This window comes from Daucus carota, chromosome 6 (assembly GCF_001625215.2).
Source record: "Daucus carota subsp. sativus chromosome 6, DH1 v3.0, whole genome shotgun sequence".
In the NCBI taxonomy this organism is placed as follows: Eukaryota; Viridiplantae; Streptophyta; class Magnoliopsida; order Apiales; family Apiaceae; genus Daucus; species Daucus carota.
Genome location: NC_030386.2, coordinates 5,449,430 through 5,468,217, shown reverse-complemented (window position 1 = coordinate 5,468,217; position 18,788 = coordinate 5,449,430). Strand labels below are relative to the sequence as shown.

General features: G+C 35.2%; 2 protein-coding genes across 2 annotated transcripts; one reads left to right on the top strand and one right to left on the bottom strand.

The window, feature by feature from the left end:
- Positions 1–373: 373 nt before the first annotated feature.
- LOC108227607 (bifunctional phosphatase IMPL2, chloroplastic) lies at positions 374–10,228 on the bottom strand. The gene is made up of 9 exons (XM_017402850.2): positions 9,806–10,228; positions 9,586–9,664; positions 8,748–8,842; positions 8,620–8,669; positions 8,105–8,229; positions 7,819–7,885; positions 7,392–7,481; positions 6,957–7,068; positions 374–752 (listed from the first exon to the last, which is right to left on the bottom strand). Exons 1-9 carry the CDS (start codon positions 10,128–10,130, stop codon positions 682–684), a joined length of 1,014 nt encoding a protein of 337 aa, XP_017258339.1. The 5' UTR covers positions 10,131–10,228; the 3' UTR covers positions 374–681.
- Positions 10,229–15,373: 5,145 nt separating this feature from the next.
- LOC108227606 (uncharacterized) lies at positions 15,374–18,788 on the top strand. Its single transcript, XM_017402848.2, has 4 exons — positions 15,374–15,532; positions 16,497–16,931; positions 17,531–17,559; positions 17,683–18,788. Exons 2-4 carry the CDS (start codon positions 16,604–16,606, stop codon positions 18,643–18,645), a joined length of 1,320 nt encoding a protein of 439 aa, XP_017258337.1. The 5' UTR covers positions 15,374–15,532; positions 16,497–16,603; the 3' UTR covers positions 18,646–18,788.

Genomic DNA, 18,788 nt, shown 5'->3' with positions numbered 1-18,788 from the left:
ATAAAAATTGACAGCTCGAACTGATGGATGGCCTAAGTCGTTTTTCCTACGTTATTCCGGAACACCCGGGTTCAGTTTTATTCCGCAACACCGGTTTCAGCTTGGGCTCACCTTATAAGCCTATATTGCATATAGTTTCTTAAGTTTGGACAAATTGCAAAGCATGTTAGCAATACATGTTTACTAAATTTGTTCAACCAGTTTACCAAATATTTCTACAGTACTTAGTGTGAATACACATTGTAGTTACTGCTAACATGCTTTGCGATTTGTCCCAACTTGAAGAAACTATTTTACTCTTTTCTAAATCATACAAAGTATTTATGGTACATATTCTCACATATTATCTCTGATGGGCTATTTAGAAGAGATCGAGTTCAGAAGTTGACTGAATAATTAAAAAGATGGACCTTCTCAAGGTTGTTATATGCTGCCCAACAAAGTTTATACATTTTAAATATAGTTGCTCCCCTACAATGGCTGTGGTATATTGTGAGGAAGCAACTCGCCTGAATAGTTTGGCCTTCTCTTATCTTCTCTACCGCTGATATGACATGACAGTCAACAGATTCCAGATACAAGACCCAAATATGAACATGTAGCTTGTAGGGCATGTGTAAAGATTGGCGGGCACGAGTTCGACCAAGGCATCCTGTGACATGTGACGCAGGTTCAATGCAACTAATACAATTTAAGTGAATCCAATGCTTGCTGGTGAAGTTCTTTGTCCCCAGCTGCTACCACATTAAAACCTGAAAGAAAAGAATAATCAATAATATTATGATATGGACTTTTTAGACTCTATATAATAAGGATCTTTGAGCGATGGTGGTGCTCCACCCCTGAACTAACTTTAGATCTACATTTAAAACCATGGCAGTAACAGAAGATTAATATAATTTTCAGTTTTCAGCAGCAGAAGACAACAATTTTATACTTGGCAACCACAAAAGAAATACATTTATTTAAGAGTAAGATCCAAAATGGTGGCCGAATTTTATATGTTTTTGCATTTTAGAGGCTGGAATTTCAAATTTGCAAAGGATGGACGGACATTGTTTTTATGTTTCAAATAAATGACCAAGGGCCGCAGTTTAATAAAAACAGGGTCATGTTCCACACAGAACCATTAGACATAAAACCCTTACCTTATTTCTAGTATTAGTCAGGGTTCTAGCAGAACTGCACATGAAAAAAATGTCTTATTTATGTATTATATTTTGAAATTATTTTTGAGCACACACAACGATGCAAAAAAACATGTATTTGAATTTGAATCATGAAAATCTATGTAAAATATAGGGTTCTGCAGCAGAACCTCAGTGGTTCTATGGTTCTATTTTAAGCATTGGTTTCTTTTGAGCGCGACCCAATAAAAACATTCAGTTTGATTTCTAAACCTCAAGCTGCAACAAAATAGAAATTTCCAACTATGTTTTTCTTTTCTAAAATAATGAAGGTTTTGGAATGTCAACAGTACTTTCAATGCCAATCCTTATAGTTACATATAATGTGTGAAAGACTTTTGTGCATAATTAGTTTATCAGTGGTACCTCGGTGTCGAGTAGTTTGTCAGGCTGCAGTATTAGTAATAGTGGTATGAACCATCTTCTATTTGCTCTAATAGTAATAGGAAGGGTACAATCTTCTATTCTATCACTAGAACAGTACAAGCTAGTAGAGGGAAGACTAGTTAAATACCAAACTCAGTTTATAACAAATTCTGTTATGCAGAACATTTTATCAAAAAATGGAATTAGTTTTCACCACCTCTTTCTCTCTCTAGAATTCTGTTTACTTTCTCTCTATATGACCGATTTCTGTGTTTTGTGTGTGCAAAATCTCTCTGAATTCTCTATCTCCGTGGCTTAAATCTCTCTCTTAATCTCTGTTTCTCTGTAATCTCTACCTAGAATCTGTTAATTCTCTGCATATAAATCGGAAAACACCAAAAATACCTTTATTTCTGCATTTCTAAACCCAAGATCCTGAAATGGTATCAGAGGTGCAAACTAAGATCTGCTTCGTTTGTGTTGTGCAACTCAAGGCGGGCTGAGCAATCTAAGGATCTCAGTAATCGCAACCTTTAAGTGCGGAGATTTGTTATTAGAGTAAAGGTGCTCTGTTTCTTAATCTATATTTCCAGATCTGTGAAAATTCTGTTGAAATTGGGTGCTAATGGAGATGTTTCAGTATATCTGTAGTCGATTACACTAGTTTGTTGAGTGGCTATACATACAAAAGCATTTACCGTCTATATGCACCAATTGGAACTGGAAGTTCTAGAACAGGTGGCTGGTATACTACCATAATCAAACCTTGTCTTCTTTTTTCTTTTTATTTGGATCGGTTTTCTGTTGGCTTCGTAGGGGGCCTCGTATAGTTTGTTACGTCAGCTCCGAAAGAATAAGTTGTGTTGAAGTCAAAAAGGTTCCGTGGAGTTCATAATTTCATAGGAGTCAAAGTAGTGGCTGTGGTGCGTTGTGAAACTTTGGATTACAGTACAGTTTGAAGTGTTGCCATCTGTTTTGGTGAAGTTCTGTGCACTTGTACTCTGTTCTGGCTTGTGAATTGTTGTGTAAGGTGTATACTGTGAAGTTGATTGCGAATTGCAGTGGTGTTGTGTTGCTTGGAGTAAGCTGTAGTACAGTTGTGGTGTGGAAGGTGAACTTGAGTCGATTGTACAGTTGTAGTGTGGAAGGTGAACTGGAGTCGATTGTAGTTACAGCAGTTGTGTAGTAAGGAGTGAATAATGTGTGAACTCTAGGTGTCTGATCAATTGTCGGAGAGAAATGAGTCACAAACACAACACAGGGAGTGCGGAGACTTCTCACCAGGGAACCCTAAACATGATTAAACAGGATTTACAAGGCCACATGATAGACATCGAAGACAAGATTGACAAGTTGCAAGAGCAAATTGAGAGGTTGGTGACAGGTTTGAACAGCAGGAATGATAATATGAAAAAGGAATAGAGTGGAACGATGGGGTAGAGGCTGATTACAAGGAGAATGTCAGTCCTCTATACAAAGAGGGGTTTTCAGAGATCCCTTGCACGCTGCTTATGAAAGGCAGAAATTTCATACTCAACTTAAGTTTGAAGAAGGAAACCAGAACATAGGTAGATCAAGGAAAACTCACCATAAATCTCAAAGTCTAAGGCACTCGAAACTATTTTTTCCAGTGTACAAGGAAGGCAGTGATTCCATGGAGTGGTTGAGAGACTGTGAAGAGTACTTCAATATATATGAAGTAGGAGACAGTAAGAGATCAGCTATAGCAGCAATGCATTTTACTGGTACTCCCAGATCTTGGTATAAATCTTTTATAATTGGTACGGATGGCGCTAGCTGGCAGCAATTCACAGAGGCTTTCATAGCCAGATATGTGTTGGACACTGGCTTGGGGTTTGAAAATTTTAAGAGGTTGCAGCAAACCAAAACCAAATCAGCTGAGGATCTATAATGAGTTTGAGAAATGCAAGGTCAACTTCTTAAGGAAAGTCCTAGATTGACCTCTGAATATTTTTTGGAACCTTTGTGGGAGGATCGCAGAATGAGATAAAGGAAACGAGAAGGCGGCTCGAACCCAACTTGGCACAAGTCCTCAGATTGGCAAGATATTATGAGCAGACAGCCAAAAGCCAAAGAAGTATATTACCTACGGAAACAGTTACAAAACAGGAGCTTCAAACCCTTTAGAATCCAAAAATTCCACAAGCAGCATGAGGAGATAACTGCTGATCGAAGTCCCATACTAATACCAAGTAAAGCACCAGAATTGATCCATTCTGAACCTAAACCTGTCACTTATACTCAGAGGGACGAGAGAAGGCAGAAGGGTTTGTGCTATTACTGTGATGAGAAAGCTTCAAAAAAAGGACATAAATGCAAAAGACCTCAAAATTTCTTGATGGTAGCCGGTGCGGATAAGGGAAATTAAAGAGCCTCCCAGATATGATGTGATGTGTATCCAGAAGATGAAGAGATTGAACAAGAGGAAGGGGTGGTTTTGACAGCCTTGGAAAGGGAAGACCTCAGGTTCAAGCAACCATTGCATTTTAAAACATTATATAACAACAAAGTGGTGAAGTTACTAATAGATAGTGGAAGTTACAAATTTTGCAGAATTCAATTGGAAGCTAGATGTGGAAGGTACCAATTGTGCAGAATTCAATTGGAAGCTAGATGGGGTGGAATTCGCGGCTGAAGTAAGGATAGTAGATCTACAAGAATGGGATATTATCTTAGGTCTACAGTGTTCAGCACAATTAGGAGACTTGAAGTGCAAATATGGCGCTCATAGCTTACTGTTTGTGGCAAAGGGAGGTCAGTAGAGTTCAATGAAGAGTCCCAGTTAGAGATAAAAAGTCGATGCTACCAAATAGCCATAGTACCAACTTGGATGGGGCAAAGTCTTCATAGCTATGAGGGTGATGAAGAGGTGAACGAAATTATGATTGAAGCTGCTACAAACAGGGTCCTGTTGTGGATGCTTTTATTGGAAAGAAATATCAAAGAAAATACCACCAGATATCTTAGCTAAACTTTAGGAGGTAAAGTAAATCTATAATTCCTATTGTCCAGGACTAGTATCTTTATTCCTTGGGGAGTACGTCAGTTATAATAATTTGTAATCCTATTTAAAGGAAGGAACTGATGGAATAAAAATTCATTCAGATTTCTCTCAAATTACGTGTCAAAGAAGAGTTGGTGATCTCCTAAAGATCACAATTAACAAATCACAGTTGCAGGTTCAAGGATAGGTTCCTCGAAGAACAGGAAAATGAAAGGGATTTCTCATGCTCACAGACATGTGACAAGATCCTTTTCTCGGACTCATAACAGGTCCTCAGCATTATTATCTAGTTCAAGGCTTATTGCAATATCAAGGTAAATGGGTTATTAGAAGTCAAGAAGAATTGAGACAGCAAATTTTCACAGAGCTGCACAGTAATGGTGTCTGAGTCTATTCTGGCATTAGGTTTACTACAAAAAGGATTACTAACTATTTCTATTGGCCTAGGCAGGACATTGGTAGGTGGGTTAGGGAGTGTGACACTAGTCAAGCAGTCAAAGGAGAGACTTTAAATAAAACAGGCTTGCTGCAGCCACTGGCGCAGCCATTGGCTATAACTCGTGAGCCTAGCAAGGACATAGCTACGGACTTAAAGACTGGTTTCCCTAAATTCAAAGGATTTGAGGTCATTTGGGTGGTACTTGATAGGTTGAGCAGGGTTGCACACTTTGTAGCCCTTCAACATCCAATTTCAGCAAAGAATATGTTCGAAAGCATATAAAAGTTGCATGGAATGCCCACTACAATTGTGAGTGATATAGATAGTCTTTCCATAGGTGAAGGCGAGCTTTATTCAAAATATCAGGCACCAGATTGTGTGTGTATTAGTACAGCCTATCACCTCTATTCTGATGGTTTTACTGAAAGAGTAAATCAATGTTTGCAACAATATTTGAGGAGTACGACAAGTCAGATACCTAAGAACTGGGCTGGTTGACTTCCTACTGGGGGTACAACACTAGTTTCCACACTGCTGTAAATTATTCTCCTTAGTCTATGGCCTTTCACCTAGGCATCTACAGTTATTGTCAAGAACTCATACTAATATATCTTCTTTGGAGGCAATGCTGGTACAAAAGCAACAATATAGTGTTTTAAGAGAAGTTCTTGAAGCAGCTCAGGTGAGATTGAAAAGCTATGCTGACACCCACAGGTCTGAAAGGGAGTTTGTGGTGGGTGACTGGGTCTATTTGAGACTTAGAGCCTTATAGGCAGGTGACTGTAGCAATAAGAAAGAACTTAAAATTGCTTGCCCAATACTTTGGCCCTTACCAGATACTTATAGTGAAAAAAATTGGAAACATGGCCTATAAGCTGGGAGCATCCTGTGTTCCATGTTTCTCAATTGAAGAAAGAAGTAGGTCAGGTGACAGTGCACAGGCAGCTTTGCCAGGTTAATGAGCAACTAGCAAGGAAAACTTGAATTGAGGCCCCTATGGAAGCTAGAAAGCAGAACTCTAGTCTATGATCAGGAGGTGGTGTACCAGCTGCTAGTTCAATGGCAGGGCTGCAATGTGGTTGAAGCCACATGGGAGGATGAGGAGACATGGTGACTTTTTAAGGGGGAATGAATGTTAGGAAGTTGGCTGCAGAATTGGTAATAGTAGTATGAAGTATTAGTAATAGTAGTATGACCTATCTGCTATTTGCTCTATTAGAGCAAGTCCAAGAGTGTCCTAGTGATTGGCTCGTAAATATAATAAAATATAGTGTCCTAGTAGTTTATGGCATCATTTTTGTACATTCATTCCAACAAGAATCCTTATCCACAAGCCCTATTATTAAATATTAATATATTTGAACTGTAAGTGCGGAGGGCAAGGGAACAATAATATTTTATTATTAAAAAAATGAGGCTCGAGTATGGCAGCCTTAGAAATAAGGCAGATGAAAGATGTCCTAGCAATTTAAGGCATTTCTAGGACACTGTTGGAGCTTTTATTTTTGTCAATTGCCCTCAATTTTAGTCTATTACTAAAACAGTACAAATTCATAGAGGAAAGACTAGTATAAATACCAAACTCAGTCTGTAATTAAGTTTGTAATTCCGTGATGTTGAACATTTTATCAGAAAGTGGAATTAGTTTCCACAATCTCTTTCTCTCTCTAGAATTCTGTTTACTTTCTCTACAACTGATTTCTGTCCTTTGTGTGTGCAAATCTCTCTGAATTCTTTATTTCTGTAGCTTAAATCTCTCTCTTAATCCCTGTTTCTCTGTAAACTCTACCTAGAATCTGTTAATTCTCTGCATAAAAATCAGAAAACACCAAAAATACCTTTATCTCTGCATTTCTAAACCCTGGATCCTGACATAGTTTAATCATATAAATTACATGACAAAAGCCTGACAATAAATTGAATTAGATAAGATTTGTACTTGGTGCATGTGAATCTGAAGAAGCTTCCCAATTCAGATGGCATCCAGTCCAATCAGTTATAACTCCGCCAGCGCCTTCTATCACCGGTATAAGTGAAAGAAAATCATATGGCTGCAAAAAAAATAACTGGATCATTTTTATAATTAAAAAAAAAAAAGAGTTGGTGTCATACAAATAATTTCCTCCAAAATTATTATGAAACGCAAGAGCTTAACAATGTATAACACAGGCTCTGTAGTTGCAACTTAATTGCATACATATCCACAAGTCATACATCTGTCCATTTGATATTGAAATTCGAACAAAGCCAATAAAGATCACTGATTAGCTATGCTCGTCTAGGTTTATATACAATTATAAATTTTTCAAAACATACAGGAGTAGAACGCCTAATAATCCCGTAAAGCAACTAGAGAATGAAAAAATATACTGACCTTAAGGCCAGATTCAATCACAAGATCCACAAATCCAGAGGCCAAAAGGGCGTAGGCATAACAGTCACAGCCATATAGTGGCACTTTTACCTGTTTAAGCTAATATTTAGAAGATCGATATGGAAACTAACAAAAAGACAAGATAACATGGGAAGAATATTAGAAGTTCAGTTTCAACTCTTAAATTGTCAAAAAGGAGGTAGAAAGTAACATAAAGATATGCCCTGTCGCTATATCTCATTAGTAAAACCCCCTTTAAGATCACTATATTATAGTCAAACAACAGACATTGGTTATTTGGCGCTATGCTGAGCCAAAATAGTTTGCTGAGGAGTTGAACTAGTTTGTGTTCTCACTTCCTTCTCGCTTTCTGAGTCGATGCACTTTGAAAAAACATTACTAAGATAAATAAGCAACAATAACAGACCTTACTTCTAACTTGACCAAAAGCCACTTCAGCATCACCACTGAAAAGATGAGGACTGGTCGTGTACCTATATCAGAAAAGTTTCTAAATCAACAATATTATTGAAGCATATGCTCTCTTTAGAAAACTTGGGTACATTCATAAACTTGAAGGTTTTCTCCATATATCTGGAGAACATTTTGATAATTTTGTATGCTACGCTACTTTCTGTTCTATCCTTTGATGTTCAAACCAATCCGTCTTTATATCTTGCAAACAGGGAATTATGTTATACAAGTGAACATACAGATAGGCTTGTGAAAGCTTTGCACACTTGCGTGTAGAGACTTCTTGTCCATTCAACGTTGTTGTTCTTCCAGTAATACCTATCCATCTTTCCCTTAGTATAGGCTGATCAATTATTCCAAATATCTGGAATTCAAAGCAAAATTTTAATATAAAAAAAAAAAAAAAAACCCGTTTCTATGCTAGCCATAATCAGACAAAGAAAATGGTCATGTGAACGAGCAATCAATACATCTATGCTCGCACGCGGCACGTCACACACAAATATATTGAGTTACCTTGTGACATACAGATTTCAAGTCCCGGGAAAGTGATTGTTGCAGCAATCTATCCGCTATTTTTTATAGCGGAAAGACCGCATATAGGTTGTTGACAATAATCACTTGTCAGGGACCATCTCCCTATATAATGTTTGCTTCTTTGTATAAAATGTATTTTGTTAAAAACATTGTATTATGCTTTATCATCCAATTAACCATTGTGACCACTTACAACTAAGTGATATCTGATTCTTACCGGTTTTCCTCTATGTAGCAGAGCTATGAGTGTTCCGAACAAAGGTTTTCCTAGAAAGATTCAAGAAGTTATGAAGTTTTCCACAAGTTAAACCTAATTGTAATTACTTAATAAATATGATAGCATACCGGTAATGAAGCTCTTCGTGCCATCTATTGGATCTAATACCCAAACATAGTCTGCAAACTTTTCCTTACATCTCCATCCATTCTCCTCTCCAAAACTGCAGACAAAATAGTTCTTACATAAACCAACTAAATCAATAGTAGAAACAAGAGAAGAGAGCCCTTTACAACTTTACATGTGCAATTCTGGAATGTGTAAGATAAAAACATAAAAAATGGTGGTATATTGCACGAGCTATTATGTACTCTATCATGGAAGAAATGTGTCGGCATCAAATATGCTTTACATAAATTTTCCACGAATCATAATACTACATTAGTAAGAATACTCATGTAATAATAATACATGAAACCCCTTTGCGCCTGATGAAGTCCACCAGAGAAACATACATAAGTCGCAGGTGTCAATGCTGTAAATGTGGTATTTAGGGCAAATTTACATAGGATAATGTAAATAGGGCCCTGGAGCACACAAAGATGATTACTTGGGAGTTATTTATCAAACAAGAATGGTCCATAAATGATTGAGATTGCAGAATCGTCATGGACATATGAAAACATTGGAGCGCACAATTTATGTACTTTCTCGATAAATTTAAGTATGCATAGTTGCATTAGCCCCTAGATAATAAGTAACCGAACAATCTTAATTGACTTATCTGATCACTGAATCTCATTCAATCCATTCAGTTGAATTATAAATCTGAATTATCTTCATCATATTACTTAATTAAGCTTTTCACGAAACTTACGTTGTAATGCCATGAATAGTAATTTGTAGCAAAACAAAAGCGATAATCGGTGTTGGTAGTCAGAGGCTAATACATTGAACACTTCTTACATTGCATGATGAGGAAAATGTTGTTGCAATATTAAAGTCATAGCTGCCTCAGCTTCTTGATCAGCAATTGTCACTGGACCTAATATCAAACATCCAAACAACAATAACACAAATCATCAACATTCGATACACACTAAGCAATTCTAGGAACACGAAATTAAAATTTCAAAAAGATTCGATCTTTATATGAAAGGCCAACAAAATAAACACAATCACATACTTAAATCTTCTTTGTCAACAATATCGAAAGTCTTGCGAAAATACTTCCTAATAACTTCACCAGCAGCATCAGCGATTTGATTCCCGACGAGAGCAAACCCATCAAGCTCCGCATCATTATAATCAAAATCCAAGAGGGTGTTAGCTCCATCTGAAAGAGTGGCCATCTTTGAGGTGAAATTATAAACTGGGTTGCGCAACTTGAAAGATAATTTTGGGGTTTTAAAATTGGTTGAAGGGGGATTTGTAGAGGGAGAAAAGAGTGTGGTGTTCTTGTTTACAGAGAGATATCGAGCTTGAGAGAGCATTTGCGTTGGAATCTGCATTTACAATTTTAGCCGTCAGTCGTCACCACCGGGGTTATAACATACTGTAGAGTACCCACTCTGGTTTTCTTTTCAGATACGATTAAAATATTTACAATACCAACTGCTTTTTGATTAAAAAAAACTAGAGTAAAAATTGAAAACAAGAGGTGGCTTGTAACCTTACAATTGAGTATCTCTTATCACATATTCCCGAGTTGAGACATAGTCAAACTATGATCAGGGTCAAACTATGACCTGGGGCAACGGACAGACATCACCTTAGCTCTACACAATTTATTACTTGCTCTGTGTCAAAATAAGAGTGGCACTTTCTGGTACGGGTGAGCGGATGCGGGTTCAGTGCGGTTTTTGGGTAAAACCGCAACCGGAACCACATCATCAGTTTCAGTTTCAAAATCTCGGATTTGGTTGCTATCGGTTCGGTTTCGGTTCAAAAATCGTATGAGAAAAGAAAAAAAAAAAAAATTATTATACATGAACAACTATAAAACTTAATTAAAAATTATATGTCCAACCAAAAATTAAATAAGCGGAAAGTATGTGGGTGTTTAGGAGAGTGACTTATGGACTTAAAAGCCTGAAAAGCCCCCTTCCGCCTCCGTCCTTTTGGAAAATCTGAGGAAGTGCTTAATTAAGCGAAAAGAAGTCCAGAAAAAATTAGGAAAAACGACTTCAGCGGCGACTTCTCGTTATTGCTTCTCTATGCTCTTGGTTTTGCTGATCCACGCCTGGAACTGATTAATTTCAGTGAAGACATTTAGGGACTATCATTCCCACGTAATGCATAGGGATTTTTTGCTGATAAGCACTGATTTTATTATTTTTTTTATATGCATTTGGTATTGTTTGGCTTATTGCAGAAATAATAAGTACTCATTTCAAATATGCAGAGTTTTGAATTTTGTACTTGTAAAATATTTCATGTATTAACAATAAAAGATCTTTTATAATTATAATTTATTAAAAAAACAAATTATTATATTACAAAATCACCAAACTAATACCAACTTATAAGTTAAGTTATCCAAACACTTAAAAAAACTTTTGGTAACTTATAAGTTACGGTATCCAAACACTTCTGGTAGCTTATAAGTCCAAATCAACTTCTCACTTCTAATCCACTTTTTTAATCACTTTTTTTAAACCAAGCCAAACGGCCCCTATAAAAAACTGAACCATAAACTTGCATAAAAATATTAAGTCAGACATAATACGAAGTACTTATGGTTTACTTCATTGTTGTCTAATACATGTTGTTGCCTGTTATGTTGCTTGTAATCTGATTAAACATTAGATTTTATCGCTCATCTGATCGAGAATCTGAAATCTGTTTAGCCTTGCTCTTAGAGCAACTCCAGCAGCTTCCCTATTTCATGTCCTAAGTCCAATTATAAGGAATGTGACATAAATTAGTGCTCCAGCAGTGTATTAGAGGTGCCTTAAATCACTAGGATCCTCCTTCCATGCCTTATTAATAAGGCACCACTAGCCATGCCTTATTTGATTTCTTTAATAAAAAAATCATTTCTCTCTCTTATTGTAACTTATTTTCTCTCTATTCCTTCCATCTTTTATCAATCTCTTTCCAAATTTATTATTATAATAATAATAAGGAATGAATTATAAGGATCATTGTTGGAGTTGAAATACAAAACCTTGTCCTAAATCACTAGGATTCAATATTTTATAATATTTATAAGGAAGACACTAAGACACTGCTGGAGATGCTCTTATCTGCTGGTCATCCCTTTCATTCAATCTGATGGTAACTGGAATCTGAAAGAGGATGGGAGGAAACGAGTTCCATTCGACAAATGAATTGGCTAATACGAGACTCGAGCTATTCTCTTGGACGTTGCTAGGGGTGAGCAAAACCGAACCGGAACCGAAAAACCGAACTGAACTGTGTAAATTCGGTTCGGTTTGGTCCTAATTTCTGAAAATGCGATCCATTCAATCCGGACCGAATAGACTGAAATAAAGTTCGGTCCGGTCCGGTCCGTAAAAAAAAATTCAGTCCGGACCGAATAGACCGAATAGTCCAAAATATATATAATTTTAATTTTAATTTATATTATGTATATCTTATATGTTATAATTACAATATCTAATTAGTAAACTTAATTCGAATTTTCTATGGTGTGCTCATGGGCACACAATAGTCACTAACTCCCATGAGAATACTAACTTTTGATTGGTGGATGGATATTAAATGTTGATGGCCCCCCTGCATTCACACCAATTCCACCAATCAAATTTAGTCATTTTCATGAGAGTTGGTGCTTAGCATTAGCCACACACTATAAAACCCGAATTTAATTAAATCTATCTTTAATGAATTGGGGGTGATTAATTAATATGCAAATTTTAAAATAAATCATGAATTTTAGTTTTATTTATAATAAAAAAAATTATTTTTAAAATAATTTCGGTTCTTTTGGTCCGGACCGGACCGAACCGAATTATTTTGGTTCGGTCCGGTTCGGTCCATTATAAAACGGGATAAATATCAAATTGGTGACTCGTTTCGTCCAAATATATCAATTCAGTGACTGATTCCCAAATTGACTCAAATGAGACACTCATTAGAAAAATTTGTATCAAAAATATCACTCTATCGTTAGTCGAAATTTTGAAAATATTATATATTGAGTTCCGCACATTTTTTATGAATGATGTTACATCCAAATGAAAGATTCCGATTCCTACTATTTTTGCTAATATTTTTAGATTTTTAAAATTTTATCAACTATTTATTTTTAATTTTTTGATTGTTTTATTTGATTTAAATAAAAATAAATAGGAGATAAATTTTTATTAATCTAAAAATATTAGAACTCGGAATCTTTCATTTAGATGTAATATCATTCATAAAAAATGTGCGAAACTCAATATATAATACTTTCAAAATTTCGACTAACGATAGAGTGATATTTTTTATACAAATTTTTCTAATGAGTGGCTCACTTGAGTCAATTTAGGAATCAGTCACTCAATTGATACATTTGGACGAAACGAGTCACCAACTTGATATTTATCCCATTATAAAACTTCAGTCCGGTTCGGTCCGAAAAAAATTCAATTTTCGATTCTCGGTCTATTCGGTTCGGTCCAGTTTTGGACCGAACCAACCGAATGCTCACCCCTAGACGTTGCAATCAATGCAGAAATATCAAACACAAAAACAAAACACATGCACTAGTTTAGAATTTAAGACATAACATAAAACATTTAGAAAAAAAATATAATATTTATATATGTTATATATGTTATAATATATAACATATATATTATATATATAGTATATATATATTTATTTTGTAGACACTCAGTGCAAAATAAGGGTGGTTTTGACTTCCTACCTGTAGTTTGAGGTAAAACAAATATTTTTTATATTTTTCTAATTTTTCTTATTCTGAATAAAAATTTAACTTTTATTTTTTTTAATTTCAAAAGTAATACGTAGAAATATGCTTTTTTACCATTCAAATTGTAAACAGTCAAAACGACTTTTATTTTGAGAAAAAAGAGTAGTATTAATAAAAGAATTCAAATATTCACATTTATCAGGTAAAATTGGTATTCTATTCATTCATTCATGCATTGTATTATAATTAGTGAATTTTCTTATCATTTATATTTTTTAATAGTATTAAAATAATAATAAAAAACATAAAATTATTATTAAATATCAAATTGCCTAATTTCATAAATTATTATTATATATCAAATTGGTTAATTTTAGTTAGACAAATTAGTGTCCATACAAGGGGCTCGTTAATATTTTTAAGATGACATCAATTAAAAGTTGTTATATAAAATTTGTTTTTTATTAATAGATTTAGGGGGTGTATTTGATTGAGTATTTAAATCATTGTTTTTAATCTATGGATTTTAGGGGTCGTTTCCTTCATGGGTATCTGAAATCAGGTATAGGGTTTGTTCACTTAGGTATGGGGTTGTCCATTCCGAACCCATACATGTTGTTTGGTTGGAGAAAATAAAATCTCAAACGCATACCTTAAACTCCGAAAGTATCGGTTTTTGATACCCAAGTGGGGAGGTGGGTATGAAATGTAGGTATGAGATGCATTTATTTTTAATTTTTTGTCTCTATTTAAGTAATGAAATATTAATATTTTATACACAAATAAATCAATTATGCAAACATATACAACAATAATAATTTTATTAATATATTTTTAATTATTATAAATTAATAACTTATTTTCTACAAAATTATATATATTGATTCCAGCACTCAATCAAACACATTATATCAGATATGATGCCTCAAACCCATACCAGCTTAACCTGATTCCTCATTCCAACCCCATACCACTCCTCGAACCAAACGACCCCTTAATGGATTGTATGTAATTTTGATTTTGTGCAGATTCTTGATAAAATGTCGCAGAGTTGATGGGATTTAAGCGCAATACTTCAAAATATCATGGATTTTGGTGGGATTCCAAAAAACTTAAGAGGGGTGTATTCGATTGGGATTTTAATAGATTGTTTTTAGTCTATGGATTTTAATGGATTGTGCCTGATTTTGATTTTGTGCGGATTCTTGATAAAATGTCGCAGAGTTGATAGGATTTAAGCACAATGCTTCAAAATCCCATTGATTTTGATGGGATTTCAAAAAACTTAAAATACACTGAAGAATGCCACAAAATCCATCATTTTATGAAATGCAAAAAAATCCATTAGCATTTGAATACCATCAGATTTTAATGGATTTTAAACAATCCCAATTGAATACCATCGGATTTTAAAGTATAATTTAAAATCCCAATTGAATACCACCAGATTTTGTAGTATAATTTGAAATCCCAATTGAAAACCTCAAGATTTTAATGGATTTCAGACAATCCCAATCGAATACCCTCGGATTTCATGAATGCAAAAAAATGCTTTAAAATCCCAATCCAATACACCCCTCTAAAATACATCGAAGAATACCACAAAATCCATCATTTTGTGAAATTCAAAAAAAATCCATCAGCATTGAATACCATCAGATTTAATGGATTTTAAACAATCTCAATTGAATACCATCTGATTTTAATGAATTTTAAACAATCCCGATTGAATACCTTCGGATTTCATGAATAAAAAAAATACTTTAAAATGTCAATCCAAATTCCAATACATCTTTGTTAGCACTTTGTATAAAAAAAATTGAAAAAATAAAAAATAAACGTAAACATGTGTTTGTAACGGCGTCACAAAATATGTGGAAAAACTCTGACGGCGTTTAAACAACCGTGGTGTTCATCTTTCCCCAATCTTCCTGTTGACATGTTAACCAGATTCTCCAACTCTCTCTTTCAATCTCTACAAATATAATACACACACACCTCTTCCTCTTTCTCCTCAGTTGGTGAAAAAGGGTGAGCTTTGCTTTTCCATCACTCTAAACCTTTTTATTATCTTCAAATTTTATGATTATATTCATGAATTTTACATTTTGTGAATTGAATTCATCAGACTGTATGATTGTATATGATTGGTGAGATCTCTTATAATTTGTTGAATTACATCTACTAATTTAGGATCTGCGTGCTCTTTTGCGCGCGGAGTTTTGAGTACTGTCTGTCCTGGAAAGTAGCATATGAAATTGAATCAAGGTTGAAACAATGGAACTGTTCTATTACTTGTAAATTAACTTGTGTTGTTTCACTTTTTATGTGCTTTTTATTGATTATTATGTGTGATTTTAGTTGGGATTTTTTGTTTGGATAACTCTGATGGATGTTTAAAACCAGAGTTTTGAAACTGTATTGTTTGTTTCTGGGATTAGACTATGTTGTGTTTGGTTGGGGAGAATGGAATGGAACAACTAAAAATAAATGAAAATAGTAGAGGTAGGACGAAAGTTTTGAAAAAATATTCAGCAAGTGCGGAATTGTTATGATGAGATTTGAGAAGAAAATGAGTATATGAAGGAATGGAGCATTCTTTCCCAAATTGGGGGGGTGGGGTGGGGTGGGGGGGGTTGTGAGTTCTAGTATAGGGTCTAAGAAATGGAATGGAGGAACGAATGAAATTTTAAAATATTTGCCCATAACATAGTTCAAATTTCATTCCTTTTCTTCCATTTCCATTCACCCCAACCAAACACAACATTAGAGTGTGATAATTTTCATCTTATTGTTGTTTTGTTGAGGACGTGCTTACTTCTATTTCATGTTTGGGTTCTTTTATTTTTATAATTCGGATGATATTTCTGGGTTTGCACTGTCAGTTGGTTTTACATTCTCAATTCATTTGTCTATGACAACTATTTAAGTATATATTATACATGTATTTGCAAATATATAAAAGGTCGATTGAGAATGTTTTACATCGCTGCAGAGGAATAACTTGGCCTAGAGTTGTTTTTTGGGAATGATTTTATGATAAAATTCTTGGTGCTTATACTTCTTGCATTCGACTGTTCTATGCTGTAAATGTGACTGAGCATGGGGGCTGCTTGTTGCGTTGCTGCGAAGGATAGAACTATAACCAGCAGATCCGGAAGTGAGGTATTACAGAGGAATGTTCGTTATTCGCCATCATGGAGCTTCCGGTGGGATAACCGACGGCGAGTTGCAGGAGAGGAGATGTCTGTCAACTCATTATCTGATGGAGTCAACAGAAACGATGGATTCGATATTAAATACCGTACAACTGTAGGAAGTGCTTTCGTATCCGAAGAAGGAAGTCCATTGGATAGTTTCCGGTCATATACATGGCAAAAATCCCCGATTCTTGAAAGAGATACAGGACTTCTCTGTGTTCCTCCTTCAGGTACTTCTTATTGTAATAGGAAAAAAAAAAAGTTTGGGATTTTAACTTTTTGTGCCTTCAGACATTTTCATTGTAAATGAGCACTTGATCCGAATACAAGGGGATTCACATAAGTATCCTTGAATACTCCTGCATGGTTTATGATTAAATTGTTATATAGAAGGAACCGGATAGGTCGTATTGGGCAGGTTGTATATTGTTTCCATAATTTCTTTAAAAGACATTTGTGTACCTTAAAAATAAATTTGTTTGCTGCTAAATTGATTAACATATATCTTTCAATATTATGCTTACCTCAAATCTTGACTAAGTTTTTCAATTGCAATTACAGGACTTCATTGTTCATAAACATCCTGGCATATTAAAATTCGTTTATGCCAAAGAAGGATACAATATTTCGATTCCAATTTTGCTGTTTTTTCTACATTTTTGAAAAAGATTTTGTTGAAGTTCTGTGGTGGACCTTAATTATAGGTCTTTGAGTTTTTTTTTTTTTTATTATAATGCAATCCTAATATAGCACTATATAGTTTGGCTTCTGATATACTACCGTCATACTATTTAGTTTGATATATGACCGAACCATATTTTTCCTGCAGATCAGCCAAACTTCAAAGATTCAACAGAGGTAATAAAACCAGTTCCATTCATTGGCATGAAAACATGTAGTATGGCAGAGTCTCTAGTTTCTTGTTCTTCTTTGTCTTTTTAATTAACATCTGTGTTCTTTTGTTTTCTTTTTTAACTGCAGGTTAAAGAATCTACAGCAATCTCAGATCCATCTCCCACAAAGATGTCACCTTCAACACGTTCAGTTTCACCATTGCAAACATCTCCTCTGTCATATCAACATCACTTTCTTCCTGCTAGCTCAACTCCGTCTAGATGCCCTCGCCGTTCTCCAGGACACCAGTTATTATGTCAAGTATCAGATAACCGAATTGCAGGACACAGGTCACCAAGTTTTTCAATTTCTGAAGACGGTTCTACTTTTGGGCGTCCTGCATGGAGCAATGAAACAATTGGGGGGTCCAACGGAGGATCTTCGGATAACTGGTTTATTCCGGGTTTTCCTGAGCTTATGGCAGCTTCTCGTAGTGATAGGTGGTCTTTCAATAGTGAGTCATTGGGCATCACTCGAAGCAAGCTGACTCGGTCCAGTGGTCGAAGTTTTTCTTCATCTGCTGATCTTACAACTTGTGGAGTTTGCTTAAGGCCAATAACTGAAAAATCTTCATGGGCGAGACACAGCATTATTGGCATAAATGAAGTTGCTGTGGTTGCTGTTCTAGTTTGCGGGCATGCTTATCATGTCGAGTGTTTGGAGAATATGACACCACCAGAAATTAGCAAGTATGACCCTCCCTGCCCAGTTTGTACACTAGGAGAGAAGCAGACCCTAAAATTATCTGAAAAAGCATTGCGATCTGAAATCTCTCTTGTTCATCTGAAGAATAAGATTAGTAAAATAATAAAAAAGAAGGTTGTGGATAGTGATCATAGCGGTGATACTACATTTAATCGTCAGAAAAGTTGTGGGCTGAGCAGTTCTAAGACAGGCTCACAGTCCAGCATGAAGAGTAACTCTGCGACACATTTCTTAAAGAGACACTTTTCATTTGGATTGAAGGGGACCAAAAGCTTATCTGAGGGCCATTCTTCTCGAAAGATGGGGTTCTGGTCAAAATCATTCAAGCAACGAGCTACACTGTAGGTGTGCAGAGAAGCACGCACCTTAGCGTGTCACTTATTCGACCTGTTCTTTAGCTAATGAAAACAGTAATAGATTTTTTTTTTATTTTGTTATATATATATTATATTCCTTATCATTGGCAAAACCTGCAAATTAGCTATTCA

Excerpts from the sequence above, each read along its gene's own strand:
- LOC108227607 (XM_017402850.2), bottom strand. The coding sequence starts at position 10,130 with ATGCAGATTCCAACGCAAATGCTCTCTCAAGCTCGATATCTCTCTGTA. Across the intron at positions 8,670-8,747 it reads CACGAAGAGCTTCATTACCG|GAAAACCTTTGTTCGGAACA; the intron begins GTATGCTATCAT and ends GAATCTTTCTAG. Across the intron at positions 8,230-8,619 it reads TGCTACATAGAGGAAAACCG|ATATTTGGAATAATTGATCA; the intron begins GTAAGAATCAGA and ends TTTGAATTCCAG.
- LOC108227606 (XM_017402848.2), top strand. The coding sequence starts at position 16,604 with ATGGGGGCTGCTTGTTGCGTTGCTGCGAAGGATAGAACTATAACCAGC. Across the intron at positions 16,932-17,530 it reads TCTCTGTGTTCCTCCTTCAG|ATCAGCCAAACTTCAAAGAT; the intron begins GTACTTCTTATT and ends TTTTTCCTGCAG. Across the intron at positions 17,560-17,682 it reads ACTTCAAAGATTCAACAGAG|GTTAAAGAATCTACAGCAAT; the intron begins GTAATAAAACCA and ends TTTTAACTGCAG.